The 17,801-nt window shown below is 39.4% G+C and overlaps 1 protein-coding gene across 1 annotated transcript in view; it reads left to right on the top strand.

Annotated features, from left to right (window-relative positions):
* LOC124775224 overlaps positions 1-17,801 on the top strand; it is a 71,047-nt gene that overhangs the window by 15,183 nt on the left and 38,063 nt on the right. Inside the window, exon 2 of the mRNA XM_047250062.1 lies at positions 2,755-2,886. Coding sequence (XP_047106018.1) covers positions 2,755-2,886 — 132 coding nt within the window. The remainder of the gene's footprint in view (positions 1-2,754; positions 2,887-17,801) is intronic.

The following is a 17,801-nucleotide window of genomic DNA, read 5'->3' as shown; positions in this document are numbered from 1 at the left end:
AGACACCATTTTCTCAGAACTCTGTAGGTGGTAACTAGCACTAGAACAAGTCCTTGGTTCTCACCATCCACCTGGCCTTAATTTACGTTAATTTCTTCCTGGCCTTAATTTACGTTAATTTCTTCTGTCCCAGTATTTCTTCACTGTAACTACTCTTTACTTTACTCTGCTTTAGTTTTCTTCCTCTTATATTGTCTTTTCCATCTATTTTTCACTGCCTCCCTCCCATCTCTGTTATGTACAATGCACTTACCTTTTCGCTCTTATTAACTCATGCACAATTTTTTAGTAGTAATTTCTGTCTTGCATATTACCCTGTCTTCCACCTTTAAGGTCTCAGGTTTTCAAATCTTGTCCAATGTAGTCCCCAATGATCAGTCTCTCCTTCTCATCCCATACAGTAAGTCTCCCCTTATCTGTGGTTGTGGGAGACTTTCCCAAAATCTATCTTTTCCTAGACCTCTCCAGTTCTTTTCCTTCACCCTTCTTCCTTCCCCTTCAACCCTTCTGCCTGAAGAGGGATTCAATGGCTTCAAAAGCTTGCCAATGATGTGTGTGTTCTGGTGCCACTTGGCAAGTGCATTTTTTTATCTATCTAATTAAATAATTTTGTCAATAATTGATGGTTTTTGTTGTTATATCAACAAAAATATATGTAATATGCACAATCCAACATGAACCAAATATCAGTCTTTACTGATGTCTGGTGTGACCTTCTGCCCCATCTTCAGTAATGGTTCCATGCGAGGGTAAAATTTTAGCTGCTATGTGGTTTTCCACAATCATGATCTCAAGAATCATGAACAAAATGATCTTGTCAAGCTATCAAATCCTGTTTCGGTTCCCTTAATGCACTTTCATTCATTTGAGCCACCAGTGCATCCTGTCGAGGGCTTCCTCCCTCTCACACCCACAATCTCTAGGGAAGGAGGTGACTTTGTTCTGGGAGTCAGGACTTGCAGAAATTCATGAAAACAAATTGACAGAGGAGACAATTAGGTTTGCACAGTACCTACAGTGGCACAAGCAATTATCTCATTGTGAGGCACAGTGCCTTATTTCATGGGAGGATCAGTGGCTGAAAGTTAGGGTTATGAAACTGTGATTGATGAGGTCATCAGTCCTGCCATGTGAAAGCTCCTCCCAACCACAGAGGCAAAAATAAGTGCTGTTGACTAATTTCAAAATACATTTATTCCTCCTTAAGCAACAGTATCTATAAGATGCTAGTGGCATAAAACAACATGTATACATCACATATTTGAAGGGTTCACCAAGTTTACTAGCAAGAGGTAGATCAATTTCACTGGAGAAGTGTCCTGTATTTTGACCTATCTCAAGCACCCATAAAAATTCTATTCATCTTTCAGTTTTTACACAGTGCCTTGGAAAGGGACAAGCTAGCTCTAAAACATCAGCGCTTCTCGTTGTGAAGTTATTTTAAGGTTTTATTCTTTCTTTACACCTCTCAGTGTTTAGCAACAAAAATAATCGATTTTTGGAAATATAACGTAATTGAATACGTAAAAAATCTACTCAACAAGTGGTGGCAGGAGAACACAATATAAAAGGTATTATAGTTTGCAAGCTTTCAGAGCCAGTGGCTCCTCCTGGCACAAGGGTTGAAGGGGAAGAAAAAGGGGTGAAGGAAAAGGGCTGGTGATATTTAGGAAAATGGGTGGAGTTTGGAAAAGTTTCCCAGAACGTTGGGTCAGTGGAGACTCACCCAATGGAATGAGAAGAGAAGACTGATTGTCAGGGAGAAATCTCATATGTGCAGTCCCAACAGTCAGCCTTTCCTTCACATCCCATCTGGTAAGGAGACGACCTGTGGTCCTGGGTGACTTTTCTGTACTCTACCTCTTTTCCTAAATCTCGCCAGTTCTTTTCCTTCACCCCTCTTCCTTACCCTTCAACCCATCTGACAGAAGAGGGAGCCACTGGCTCTGAAAGCTTGCAAACTGTAATACCTTTATATGTGTGTTCTCCTGCCAATGCTTGGTGAATAGATTCTTTATCTATCCAGTTACATTATAATCCTTGTTTAACAGTTTCATTAAATTATTACTCTATTGAGTGACTTGACTCATTTTATTTTACTATGAATAACTATTTATTTAGCTCATATTTTATGAGCACACCTCACTTTGTCTTTCTTCAAAGATTTGATGGACTTATCTTTTCATCTCTGCTGTACTTCTTATCTTTCCTACACATTACTTATTTCTTTCCATTCTTGTAAACTATGCAGCAATCAGTGCATTTGATAGTTATGGTCACTGTAGATACCTCAGAACACAATGAATAAGATATTAAGTAAAAGAAAATTGGGAAGACAGCACTTTGGGAAGTGAAAAGTAGGAAAATGAAACTACTGGTTAAATATGTCTGGCACAATAATAAGATACTACTTGCACTAACCATAAATAATCGTTTTAATAATAGTTTTCCAAACACAGTGACATTTTGGCAGAAAAAATGAGAAGTTTCTTCATATACAAATGTACATTTCTCTGCTGCTGGCCATGTCTATGATTTTTCAGTAATGTTTCAGAGATTAACCCACTAGTTTGTAATCTGTTTCAAGCAATTGGAAAATCATAGTTTATATTTATTTAAAAAATGAAGTCATGTCTACACTAGAGTACATGCCTTCATTGATGATCTATAACACAATTATTCCATGTATTCTTATTATGTAAGTCAAGTTTTAAGAAACATAAATTGAAAAGTAACTGTTAAGTACTTTTTCAGGAAGCAATGCATGCACACTAATAGCTCTCCTGGTAGCTCATCAGTGTTACAAAGATAACATAAATATTTCACCAGGTGAACAGCGCCTGAGCTCTCACATTATTACTGCTCTGGCAGAAAGCATAATGGAAGGTAAAGCAAACAAACAGCATCTATGTAATTAGCTTATAATTCAAATGAGATATTCATAAAATAAATTGATGAAAGTATACACGAATTATAGTAAGAAAAAAGAATTGTTTTATTGACTGCAAGGTTTATGTGCACTTCCTACAGGATACATTGCGTCTCTTGTTTGAAGAAGTGCCTTTGGAATTGTGAAGGTTCATGTGTGCATGGTGGTGTACCAGCGTATTTCTGCATTGTGGTAAGATGGCGTTTCAAGAACATCTTCCTCTGTTATGGATTGGTTGAGTTGGTCCAGACCATTGTAATGTAGTTCAAATATGATCCTTCATACTGACAAAGGCATTTCTTCCATCATTAGAGGCCATATGGCTCACAAGAATTGCAAATATGCCTTACCTGTGCAGTATTATGGAAGGATGGCTGATCCCATGTTCAGTGCCAACACACTGGGGCTGAACTGGTACTGCTTGGTGGTGTCCACTATGCCTTGGAGATCCTACATTGTCACATATGGATAGGGAATAACAGCATGTCATTATGGAAATGTTACTATATTGGGTCAAAATTACCATCTGAGCACTGAAACCATACATTTCTGAACACAAGTTTATTGAATAGTATTTATTCCAGCCCCCCCAGTTGTTTACACTGTTCAGAGATACCATGTAGTTTTAGTATAAAGAAGTGGAAGGTCACATATCCTCACATGAAATGACTGTAAAATACTTTAAAATGTTTAAACTCGACTCCAAAATAGCATACTTACATGACTGGTATGCCATTCACTGAATGTCACTGAACATCAAAACCTTAGTTTTGATGTTGCTTGAAAATATCTACACCTGTAAAACTTGCTTTCTTGTATTTCACCATCAACATAACAATATTTATGATACAGTTGCTAACACAAATAGGTAGGAGAACCTCTATAATATACAGTAGTTTTCATTTTTTCACAGTTTCGAAAAAAGTTAAAATGAAAACATGTTGTAGTCTTCAGTACAAAGATGGGTATGATGCAGCTCTCCTGTGAAGGCTTCTCATCTCTGCATAACTAATGCAACCTACATCCATTTGAATCTGCTTAGGGTGTTTCAAGCTTTGGTCTCACCCTGCAATTTTTACTCGACCAATTTTCCTGCCATTATCAAACTGACAATCCCATGATGCCTTATGGTGTGTCCTATTGATCAGTCCCTTCTCTTAGTTAAGTTGTGCCATAAATCCCCCCCCCCCTCCCCCCACTTCCCCAAGTTCAACCCAGTACCTTCTCATTAGTTACTCCATGTACACATCTGATCTTCAGCATTCTTCCATATTTAGAGTCTTTATTGGTCATTCAGCATTATTACATGCAATAGACTTCGTCAGTTCACTTAACTTATTAATTTTACAAAATAAATTTTTACATATTTAAGTTGATATTGGGCATTTCTAAAAATTCTTCTAATGAATGAATGGATTAGTTAACAAGAAGTTATGTACATTTTCTTAAATAATTTGTCAGGCTAGATTGACACATTCTTAGACAACTTGTTATATATTTTAATTGCCATATACTTATGACTATTGTTAGTTTTAGCTAATCTATTTTAGATTAGATTAGTACTTGTTCCATACATCATGAATACGACACTTCGTAATGATGTGGAACGTGTCAGGTTAATAAAAGGTGTCTATACAAGATATAACATTACACAGAATATTACAGACACTTAATTTTTTTTCTTTTTTTTTGGTGGGGGGGTGAGGAAATTGCCCACTTACTATACCCAAAAATTCATCTAATGAGTAGAAGGAGTTGCCATCCAGAAATTCTTTTGATTTCCTTTTAAATGCTATATGGCTATCTGTCAGACTTTTGATGCTATTAGGTAAGTGACCAAAGATTTTTGTGATGAGTTACCCCAGAATTTGATGCCATACGAAAGCAGGGAATGAAAATAGGTGTGGTAAGCTAATTTACTGAGATGTATATCACCAAAATTTGCAACCCTAATAGTATAAGTAGCCGAACTCAAACATTTCAGCAGATCTTCAGCGCTTTTTTCCAGTTCAACCCCTCATAAATGCAAACACCTAGAAATTTTGAATATTCTACATTAGCTACCGATTTCTGATCGAAGTCTATATTTATTAATGGTGTCATTCCATTTACTGTGTGGAACTGTGTATACTGCGTTTTGTCAAAGTTTAATGAGAGCTCATTTGCAGAGAACCAGTTAATGATTTTGTGAAAAACATTGTTCACAATTGCATCAGTTAATTCTTGTCTGTTGGGTGTGATAGCTACACTTGTATCATCGGCAAAAAGCACCAGCTTTGCATCTTCGTGAATATAGAATGGCAAGTCATTAATATATATTAAGAACAGCAGAGGACCCAAGACCAAACCTTGTGGCTGCCCCTTCTTGATTGTTCCTCAGTTTGAGAAATCACCTGTTTTTGCATATTATGTGAACTGCTTATTTCAACTTTCTGCACTCTTCCAGTTAGGTATGATTTAAACCATTTGAGTGCTGTCTCATTAATACCACAGTACTTGAGCTTATCTAGAGGTATTCCATGATTTACACAATCAAAAGCCTTTGAGAGATCACAAAAAATCCCAACGGGTGACTTCCAGTTACTCAGAGCATTTAATATTTAATTAGTGAAAGTATATATAGCCTTTTCCTTTGATAAACCTTTCTGGAAACCAAGCTGACATTTTGTTAAAATTTTATTTTTACAAAGGTGTGAAGCTACTGTACAATACATTATTTTTTCAAGAATTTTGGATAAGACAGTCAGAAGAGAGATTGGGCGGTAGTTGTTGACATCAATTGTATCCTCTTTTTTATGCAGTGGTTTAACAATGGCATACTTCAGTCTATCTGGGAAAATATCCTGCTTCAGAAAGCTATTATGTATGTGGCTAAGAATCCCACTTATCTCTTGGGAACAAGCTTTAATTATCTTGCTGGAAATGCCATCAATTCCATGTGAGCTTTTATTCTTGAGAGAGCTTATTATCTTCCTAATTTCAGAAGGAGAGGTGGGTGGAATTTCAGTTGTATCAAATTGTGTGGGTAGGGCCTCTTCCATTAACTGCCTTGCTTCTTCTAATGAACATTTAGATCCTCTTTCCTCTACAACATTTAAAAAATGATTATTCAAAATGTTTTCGACTTCCAGTTTGTTGTTTGTCAAGTTTCCATTTGCTTTGATGGTAATGTCGTCATCCTGTACTCTTGGTTGCCCTGTCTCCCTTGTAATAATATTCCAAATTATTTTGATTTTGTTATCAGAGGTATTAATCCCAGACATGATGCACATGCTTCTGGGGTTTTTAATAACCTTTCTTAATGTGGCACAGTAGTTTTTATAATATTTGGCTGTTTCTGGGTCATTACTCTTTCGTGTTGTTAGATACAGTTCCATTTTGTGGTTACAAGATATTTTTATTCTTTTAGTAAGCCAAGGCTTTTTGCATGGTTTCTTATAATTAGATTTAACTACTTTCTTGGGGAAACAGTTTTAAAATTATCTTACAAGTGTATCATGAAATAAGTTATATTTTAAATTAGCATGGGGTTCCTTGTACACCTCATCCAAGTCTAACTGCTGAAGATTTTCCCTGAAATTTCTAATTGTTGAGTCATAAATTGAATGCACAACTTTGGAGGGTAGTTTTGAATTACTGAATGGAGCTATATCATGTACTGTAACTAGCTGAGCACCATGATCAGTGAGGCCATTCTCAACAGGACAAGAATTTATGTTTTTAAACTTATCTTGGTCTATAAAAGTGTTATCTATCAATGTGCTGCTGTACTTTACTACCCGAGTAGGAAAATCAATGACAAATGTCAAATTGAAAGAACCGAGCAAGACTTCCAGGTCATTCTTCCTATTACACTCTTTCATCAGTGAATCGACATTGAAGTCCCCACAAATAATAATTTGCTTTCCCTTATCTGACAGATAGCACAACAAGGCATCCAAGTTTTCCAGGAATAAATGAAAGTTTCCTGAAGGGGACCTATATACTGTTACAATTATAAAAGAGCCTTCCTTCAGTTTAAGTTGACAGGCACATGCTTCTATATGTTGCTCAAGACAAAACTTTTTTGTATCTAAGTTTTTTATACAGTAATAACTTTTGACATGTATAGCAACTCCTCCTCTCACCTTATTCTCTCTACTCATATGTGCAGCTAGTTTATAACCACTGGTATTTACGTTTTCCTTATCAGACACAATGTGATGCTCAGACAGGCATAGTATATCTATTACATTATCAGATTCAATGTCATCTAAACAAACCAGGAGCTCATCTACTTTATTCTTCAATCCCAGAATATTTTGGTGGAAAATGGTAACATTATTTTTTACTTTACTTTTGTGAGAATCTACTTTTTTCTTTAATCCACCAATATTTTGGTTAAATATGGTGACATTATTATTTACTTTAATGTTGTGAGAATCTTGTGAGTTTTGGACCTCTTTAGCATCTGCCTGCCCTAACTTCTCAATGGACACTGATATTAGTCTAAAAAAGAGGTACATACATGAGTACTAGCATCCCCCCTTACGTATTTCGCTAACAACCCTGCCAGTTTACCCTTCCCTTTCCTACTGAGGTGTAGGCCATGTCTTGTGAAATCCCCCCTATCAATAGTCTTGACAGGAACCAATCCAATGTCTGACAGAATGGCCACCCTACGCAACTGATCCAACTCCATATTTACCCTCGTGTCAGAGCGGTTCAACTGGGGCTGATCATGCCACACGAAAGCAGGCACCAGCCCAACATTGGTATGGGTCGTTGCCGAGGCTATTTTCACCAGGTCACACTCAATACTGTAGCCTTGATCCCTATCAATACTTTTTCCCACTCCACCCACTGTCATCACATGATCCTGCTTTGAGAAACCCTTGCACAAGGAACCTATATCCTCTACCACCTGGCTAAGACATGCACTTGGCTTGAAAAAGTTTGTGACCTGTGACCTGATACCTGTCACCTAATTTTTCCTCCAAAATCTGGCCCACACCTCTTCCATGGCTGCTACCTAGCAACATAACTTTCCTCTTACATTCTACTTTTTTTGAAACAGTTGGTTTCATAGTGAGATTCTGTTGCATCTTAACTACATCTACTTCCACTGGAGCCTCTTCCTTACTTAACTGTGGTAGCAAGGCAGATCTATTGGTTGTGCCAATTGGGGAAACTGTCAGACACTGTTCTTTTTCTGTGGCCCCTGTTCCCATCTACCACTTCCCACTGCTGTTTACCTTCCTCCCCCCTTAACCTCTTCAGTTCCTCCCTTGCTCTGTCTAAATCAGCCTGGAGGGCTCTAATTTTCTCCTCCTGTTCAGCTATAATCCTATCTCTTGAGCAAACCCTGCAAAAGAATGGAAGAGTCTCGTTTGCTTCCCCAATTCCCATGCCGCTACAAATTCCCCAATGAAACCACCTGTCACAACAGCTGCACAAAACCCCTGAACTAACTTTCCTACTGCAACTCACACACGTAGTATCCAAGGTAGTTTGGAAATTAGTTAAGAGATTTGCTAAGTGATGATGATAATATATTAAATACAGATATAAAAGGACACTAAATATGTTTTGGAAACTAATGTGTAAGTAAACTATTAGCAAATGCACTTAAATCTGTGGCAACAGAAGAGAAGTACAGGTTCTTGTATAGTAGTCATGCCTTTGATTTGTTACACATAAGTTAGGTAGTTCAGCAAGTATGTGGTTAACGCTGTCAAGAATATATAATTGTAAAAATTCTATATTTAATGAATAATGGTTTACAATGAGTCCTATTATCTACCTTAGCCATTACTCTGATTGCTTTCTTCTGGATCACCATAAGTTCATTTATTTTTCTGCTGTTTCCCCCGAGTATTAACCCATACCCTAAAACAGATTGAAAAAAGGCAAAGTACACTGTCCTTACATACTCAAATGTCACACAACACATCAGCCTCATCAACAAATATATAACTCTTGACAACCTAACCACTATGTGATCAACATGAGAGTTCCATGTTAGATGTTGCCAAGTATGATACCTAAAAACTTTGCACTTTGATTTTGTATTTTTGTAGTCTTTGATAGACCAAACCACATATTCTGGGTCTTTTCCTCATTTAATAGTAGACCATTTGCATTAAACCATGATGTTCCATTTTCTTTTGCCAATTTCATACCACTTACAAAGTTATCAAATACATGGTTTACAGACAGAAAAGTTGTATCATCTGCATACATATACGTCTTTACATCTATATTTCCTGGTAAGTCATTTATGTGTACAAGGAAGAGAAGTGGTCCCAATTTAGATCCCTGTGGCACTCCGCATTGAACTTTGAGTGTGTTTGACAAATGACTTCCTGAACTCACCACCTGTTTCCTTTTATTGAGGTATGATTTGATGAGTTTTAAACTTTAGTCACATATTCTATAGTACTCAAGTTTAGAGTGCTCAGATTACATTAGGTTACCTGTGTATGAGCGTGGTCCTTGAATGCTGCTAAAATGTCTTTGACTAAGAGCTCTATGGCATTTATAGCTGACCTTCCTTCTCTGTAACCAAACTGTGACGCGCTTAACATATCATTTAGTTCTAGGTACTCATACATCTGCTGATATATTATGCCTTCAAAGACTTTTCCTAGTACTGGAATTAGTGAAATTGGTCTGTAATTTGCAGGATCTGATTTGATACCCTTCTTAAAGGTTGGAGTCACCTTGGATAGTTTAAGACGATCAGGAAAAACACCTTCTATGAGACACAGGTTTATAGAATATGTTAATGGTGCTGCAATGTAATGTTTGCTTTCTTTCAATAGATTTGTCTGACATATTAAAAATATCTGTACTGTATGAATTTTTCATTTCTTTGACTATTTTAAGAACTTCATGTTGGCGTATATCTTTAAAGTGTTTCAGTGATGATCTGGCCCTATTATGATTTAGGTTTGCACTCTTAAGATAATCTATATATGTTACATTGGGTTTACTGATCAACTTTTTGATACCATCAGCACAGCTTACAAAATATTTGTTGAATGTATCTGCTGATATTGGGACTATCTTGTCAAAGTTTCTGACTTCACCTTTAACAATATTTATTACTGACCAGGCTGTTTTGCATTGGGTTTTACTATTTTTATGAAATTTGTGCTGTACCTATGTTTTTCCAATTGTAACTCTTTCTTATGCAGTTTCTTAGTGGTTTTTTCGAGATCCTTAATTTCATTAGAATTGTTTACTATGCCAAGGTGCTTCAAAGCAGTAGCTTATTTTTTAGATTCTCCAGTTCTTTGGTGTACCACAATTTACCCTTTCTTGTTTTATTATATTTCTTTTGAATAAGATGGTCTTTTAAAGTACCTATTAAGTAATTGTGGAATGTTTCATAAACTGTTTGGGCACTGAAATCATAGTTTTGAAATAATTTGTCCCAGTTAGTTATGCTCAGCTGGTGTGTCAGTTTTCTGAGATTGTGTTTTGTTAATATTAAGGTATTGAATTTTGTTAACTTTTGTGAAGCCTTGCTCTCATCCCCTTTTGTAAAATGTCTCAACTCTACTGTTAACATAGAGTGGTCTGAGGAAACAAATTCCTTTACCTTGGTGGAGTACATATCATGAGCACAGTTGACAAGAGCATTATCCAAGCACGCTTTTAGTCTTGTTGGTTCGGAATTTACATGATGGAAGTTGAGCTGCCTTAGCATATTCAGTAGCTTATTTACACTGGGTTTGTTACATGTTACATCAAAGCTTAAACTAAAGTCTCTCCCAGTTACAGTTACATATTGTTTCCACTTCGTTATGTAGCAGAGTACATTGTCTAAATTACCTAAAAAGTTTTATCATCTGAATCAGGGGAATGGTAGATACATACAGGTTTAATTATGTCACATATGATCCTGGTAATTTCAAAGTGTTTCTCTACACATGCCCAACTAAGATCTAGTGCTCTACACTCTATTTCATTTGAAACATAGATAACAGTACCACCATTACGGTACTGAGATCTGCAAAAACTGTTTCCATGTTTATAAACTTCTGGTACATAGTATTGTATTTGTTCTTGTTCAAGCCAATTTTCAGATAGACATAAGAAAGAATACTTATACTGTGGCAATGACTCCTCCAGAATTTTAACTTTACTTTCAAGACCCTGAATGTTTAAAAATAAGATGTTGCTGTGACTTATCTGTGAGTTATCAGGCTGGTTTCCCACATTTTTATTTTCTTCTTGGCTTGAAACCATAAAAAATTGTCACTGGATTACACCAATGTATTTTTCCTTTGGCTCCTCCTTATGCATTGCTGTGTTGCTGCTCCAGTTGTTGTTGGTTCTGCTACTGCTCCTGCACTACATTTCAAAATCTTCTGTTCTCTTTTTGTCTGGAGTGTTTATCATCCACATTTTACTTCCAAACAAGGCTATACTTCAGACAAATACGTTCTGAAAAGACTTCCTAACACATTTGTATTAATGTTACCAAATTCATTTTAGACATTCTTTTCTTGCTGTAGCCTGTCTGTATTTTATATCCTCTCTACTTGGGCCATCATAGGTTACTTTGCTGTCTAAATATTCAATCAAACTCATTTGCCACTTTTAGTGTCTCATTTGCAAAACCATTTCCTCCAGTATCACCTGATTTAATACTAAATCTCATTATCCTCATTTTATCTTTATTGATGTTCACCCTATAACCCTTTTCAAAACACTATCCATTCTGTCCAGGTCCTATTCCAAGTCCTTTGTTGTTTCTGGCATAATTACAATGTCACCAGCAAACCACAAAGTTTTCGTTTCTTTTCCATGAACATTAATCTTTTTTCCAAATTTCTCCTTGGTTTCCCTTAATGCTTGTTCAAGGTACAGGTTGAATAACATAGGGGATAGGTAACAAACCTATCTCACTCGCTTCTCAAATACTGATTCCCTTTCATGTTTTTCAACTCTTATAAATGCAGTCTGGTTTCTGTAGAAGTTGCAAATAACCTACCACTCCTTGTGTTTTATCCCCGATACACCCAAAATTTTGAAGAGTTTACTCCAATCATCATTGTCGAAAGCTTTCTCTAAATCTCCAAATGCTATAAACATATGTTTGTCTATCCTTAACCTATCTTCTAAGATATGTCATAAGGTCAGTAATGCCTTGTGTGTTCCTGCATTTCTCTGGAACTCAAACTGGTCTTCCCCGAGGTCGGTTTCTTCCAATTTTTGTATTCCTCTGTAAATACAATATGTGATGAAAAGTATCAGAACACCTGGCTGAAAATGACTTACATCTACATCTACATTACATCCATACTCTGCAAGCCACCTGACGGTGTGTGGCGGAGGGTACCCAGAGTACCTCTATCGGTTCCCCCTTCTATTCCAGTCTCGTATTGTTCATGGAAAGAAGGATTGTTGGTGTGCTTCTGTGTGGGCTCTAATCTCTGTGATTTTATCCTCATGGTCTCTTCGTGAGATATACGTAGGAGGGAGCAATATACTGCTTGACTCGTCGGTGAAGGTATGTCCTCGAAATTTTAACAAAAGCCCGTACCGAGCTACTGCGTGTCTCTCCTGCAGAGTCTTCCACTGGAGTTTACCTATCATCTCCGTAACGCTTTCGCAATTACTAAATAATCCTGTAACGAAGCGCGCTGCTCTCTGTTGGATCTTCTCTCTCCCTTCTGTCAACCCTATCTGGTACGGATCCCACACTGCCGAGCAGTATTCAAGCAGTGGGCGAACAAGTTTACTGTAACCTGCTTCCTTTGTTTTCAGATTGAATTTCCTTAGGATTCTTCCAATGAATCTCAGTCTGGCATCTGCTTTACCAACGATCAACTTTATATGATCATTCCATTTTAAATCACTCCTAATGCGTACTCCCAGATAATTTATGGAATTAACTGCTTCCAGTTGCTGACCTGCTATTTTGTAGCTCAATGATAAAGGATCTATCTTTCTATGTATTTGCAGCACATTACACTTGTCTACATTGAGATTCAATTGCCATTCCCTGCACCATGCGTCAATTCACTGCAGATCCTCGTCAATTCGCTGCAGGTCCTCCTGCATTTCAGTACAATTTTCCATTGTTACAACCTCTTGATACACCACAGCAACATCTGCAAAAAGTCTCAGTGAACTTCCGATGTCATCCACAAGGTCATTTATGTATATTGTGAATAGCAAATGGTCCTATGACATTTCCCTGCGGCACACCTGAAATCACTCTTACTTCGGAAGACTTCTCTCCATTGAGAATGACATGCTGCATTCTGTTATCTAGGAACTCTTCAATCCAATCACACAATTTGTCTGATATGCTCTTACTTTGTTCATTAAACGACTGTGGGGAACTGTATCGAATGCCTTGCGGAAGCCATGAAACACGGCATCTACCTGTGAACCTGGGTCTACGGCCCTCTGAGTCTCGTGGATGAATAGCGTGAGTTGGGTTTCACACGACAAGTTTGTGGTGCCCTCCATCGGTAATGCTGGAGTTCAATATGGTGTTGGTCCAACCTTAGCCTTGATGACAGCTTCCACTCTCGCAGGCATATGTTCATTTAGGAACTGGAAGGTCCCTTGGGGAATGGCAGCCCATTCTTCACAGAGTACTGCACTGAGGAGAGGAATCAATGTCAGTCGGTGAGGCCTGACACGAAGTCGGCATTCCCAAACATCCCAAAGGTGTTCTATAGGATTCAGGTCAGGACTCTATGAAGGCCAGTCCATGACAGGGATGTTATTGTCATGTAATCACTCCACCACAGGCCGTGCACTATGAACAGGTGCTCGATCATGTTGAAAGATGCAATCGCCACTCCCGAATTGCTCTTCAGTAGTGGGAACCAGAAGGTGCTTAAAACATCAATGTAGGCCTGTGCTGTGATGTTGTTGTTGTGGTCTTCAGTCCTAAGACTGGTTTGATGCAGCTCTCCATGCTACTCTATCCTGTGCAAGCTTCTTCATCTCCCAGTACCTACTGCAACCTACATCCTTCTGAATCTGCTTAGTGTATTCATCTCTTGGTCTCCCTCTACGATTTTTACCCTCCACGCTGCCCTCCAATGCTAAATTTGTGATCCCTTGATGCCTCAAAACATGTCCTAGCAACCGATCCCTTCTTCTAGTCAAGTTGTGCCACAAACTTCTCTTCTCCCCAATCCTATTCAATACCTCATCATTAGTTACTTGATCTACCCACCTTATCTACAGCATTCTCCTGTAGCACCACATTTCGAAAGCTTCTATTCTCTTCTTGTCCAAACTACACTCCCGGAAATTGAAATAAGAACACCGTGAATTCATTGTCCCAGGAAGGGGAAACTTTATTGACACATTCCTGGGGTCAGATACATCACATGATCACACTGACAGAACCACAGGCACATAGACACAGGCAACAGAGCATGCACAATGTCGGCACTAGTACAGTGTATATCCACCTTTCGCAGCAATGCAGGCTGCTATTCTCCCATGGAGACGATCGTAGAGATGCTGGATGTAGTCCTGTGGAACGGCTTGCCATGCCATTTCCACCTGGCGCCTCAGTTGGACCAGCGTTCGTGCTGGACGTGCAGACCGCGTGAGACGACGCTTCATCCAGTCCCAAACATGCTCAATGGGGGACAGATCCGGAGATCTTGCTGGCCAGGGTAGTTGACTTACACCTTCTAGAGCACGTTGGGTGGCACGGGATACATGCGGACGTGCATTGTCCTGTTGGAACAGCAAGTTCCCTTGCCGGTCTAGGAATGGTAGAACGATGGGTTCGATGACGGTTTGGATGTACCGTGCACTATTCAGTGTCCCCTCGACGATCACCAGTGGTGTACGGCCAGTGTAGGAGATCGCTCCCCACACCATGATGCCAGGTGTTGGCCCTGTGTGCCTCGGTCGTATGCAGTCCTGATTGTGGCGCTCACCTGCACGGCGCCAAACACGCATACGACCATCATTGGCACCAAGGCAGAAGCGACTCTCATCGCTGAAGACGACACGTCTCCATTCGTCCCTCCATTCACGCCTGTTGCGACACCACTGGAGGCGGGCTGCACGATGTTGGGGCGTGAGCGGAAGATGGCCTAACGGTGTGCGGGACCGTAGCCCAGCTTCATGGAGACTGTTGCGAATGGTCCTCACCAATACCCCAGGAGCAACAGTGTCCCTAATTTGCTGGGAAGTGGCGGTGTGGTCCCCTACGGCACTGCGTAGGATCCTACAGTCTTGGCGTGCATCCGTGCGTTGCTGCGGTCCGGTCCCAGGTCGATGGACACGTGCACCTTCCGCCGACCACTGGTGACAACATCGATGTACTGTGGAGACCTCACGCCCCACGTGTTGAGCAATTTGGCGGTACGTCCACCCGGCCTCCCACATGCCCACTATACGCCCTCGCTCAAAGTCCGTCAACTGCACATACGGTTCACGTCCACGCTGTCGCGGCATGCTACCAGTGTTAAAGACTGTGATGGAGCTCCGTATGCCACGGCAAACTGGCTGACACTGACGGCGGCAGTGCACAAATGTTGCACAGCTAGCGCCATTCGACGGCCAACACCGCAGTTCCTGGTGTGTCCGCTGTGCCGTGCGTGTGATCATTGCTTGTACAGCCCTCTCGCAGTGTCCGGAGGAAGTATGGTGGGTCTGACACACCGGTGTCAATGTGTTCTTTTTTCCATTTCCAGGAGTGTAGTTATCGTCCATGTTTCACTTCCATACATGGCTACACTCCATACAAATACTTTCAGAAACGACTTCCTGACACTTAAATATATACTCGACGTTAACAAATTTATCTTCTTCAGAAACGATTTCCTTGCCATTGCCAGTCTACATTTTATATCCTCTCTACTTCGACCATCATCAGTTATTTTACTCCCTAAATAGCAAAACTCCTTTACTACTTTAAGTGTCTCATTTCCTAATCTAATTCCCTCAGCATCACCCGATTTAATTTGACTACATTCCATTATCCTTGTTTTGCGTTTGTTGATGTTCATCTTATATCCTCCTTTCAAGACGCTGTCCATTCCATTCAACGGCTCTTCCAAGTCCTTTGCTGTCTCTGACAGAATTACAATGTCATCGGCGAACCTCAAAGTTTTTACTTCTTCTCCATGAATTTTAATACCTACTCCGAATTTTTCTTTTGTTTCCTTTACTGCTTGCTCAATATACAGATTGAATAACATCGGGGAGAGGCTACAACCCTGTCTCACTCCTTTCCCAACCACTGCTTCCCTTTCATGCCCCTCGACTCTTATAACTGCCATCTGGTTTCTGTACAAATCGTAAATAGCCTTTCGCTCCCTGTATTTTACCCCTGCCACCTTCAGAATTTGAAAGAGAGTATTCCAGTCAACATTGTCAAAAGCTTTCTCTAAGTCTACAAATGCTAGAAACGTAGGTTTGCCTTTTCTTAATCTTTCTTCTAAGATAAGTCGTAAGGTTAGTATTGCCTCACGTGTTCCAACCTTTCTACGGAATCCAAACTGATCTTCCCCGAGGTCCGCTTCTACCAGTTTTTCCATTCGTCTGTAAAGAATTCACGTTAGTATTTTGCAGCTGTGACTTATTAAAATGATAGTTCGGTAATTTTCACATCTGTCAACACCTGCTTTCTTTGGGATTGGAATTACTATATTCTTCTTGAAGTCTGAGGGTATTTCGCCTGTCTCGTACATTTTGCTCACCAGATGGTAGAGTTTTGTCATGACTGGCTCTCCGAAGGCCATCAGTTGATCTAATGGAATGTTGTCTACTCCCGGGGCCTTGTTTCGACTCAGGTCTTTCAGTGCTCTGTCAAACTCTTCACGCAGTATCTTATCTCCCATTTCATCTTCATCTACATCGTCTTCCATTTCCATAATATTGTCCTCAAGCACACCGCCCTCGTATAGACCCTCTATATACTCCTTCCACCTTTCTGCCTTCCCTTCTTTGCTTAGAACTGGGTTGCCATCTGAACTCTTGATATTCATACAAGTGGTTCTCTTCTCTCCAAAGGTCTCTTTAATTTTCCTGTAGGCAGTATCTATCTTACCCCTAGTGAGACAAGCCTCTAAATCCTTACATTTGTCCTCTAGCCACCCCTGCTTAGCCATTTTGCACTTCCTGTCGATCTCATTTTTGACACGTTTGTATTCCTTTTTGCCTGCTTCATTTACTGCATTTTTATATTTTCTCCTTTCATCAATTAAATTCAATATTTCTTCTGTTACCCAAGGATTTCTATTAGCCCTTGTCTTTTTACCTACTTGATCGTCTGCTGCCTTCACTACTTCATCCCGCAGAGCTACCCATTCTTCTTCTACTGTATTTCTTTCCCCCATTCCTGTCAATTGTTCCCTTATGCCCTCCCTGAAACTCTCTACAACCTCTGGTTCTTTCAGTTTATCCAGGTCCCATCTCCTTAAATTCCCACCTTTTTGCAGTTTCTTCAGTTTCAATCTGCAGTTCATAACCAATAGATTGTGGTCAGAATCCACATCTGCCCCTGGAAATGTCTTACAATTTAAAACCTGGTTCCTAAATCTCTGTCTTACCATTATATAATCTATCTGATACCTGGCAGTATCTCCAGGATTCTTCCAGGTATACAACCTTCTTTTATGATTCTTGAACCAAGTGTTAGCTGTGATTAAGTCATGCTCTGTGCAAAATTCTACAAGGCAGCTTCCTCTTTCATTTCTTCCCCCCAATCCATATTCACCTACTACATTTCCTTCTCTCCCTTTTCCTACTCACGAATTTCAGTCACCCATGACTATTAAATTTTCGTCTCCCTTCACTACCTGAATAATTTCTTTTATCTCGTCATACATTTCATCTATTTCTTCATCATCTGCAGAGCTAGTTGGCATATAAACTTGTACTACTGTAG

The sequence above is a fragment of the Schistocerca piceifrons genome, chromosome 2 (genome assembly GCF_021461385.2).
Source record: "Schistocerca piceifrons isolate TAMUIC-IGC-003096 chromosome 2, iqSchPice1.1, whole genome shotgun sequence".
NCBI classification, from domain to species: domain Eukaryota; kingdom Metazoa; phylum Arthropoda; class Insecta; order Orthoptera; family Acrididae; genus Schistocerca; species Schistocerca piceifrons.
Note: the sequence above shows the minus strand (reverse complement) of the source record. Positions and strands in the feature narration are given on the sequence as shown.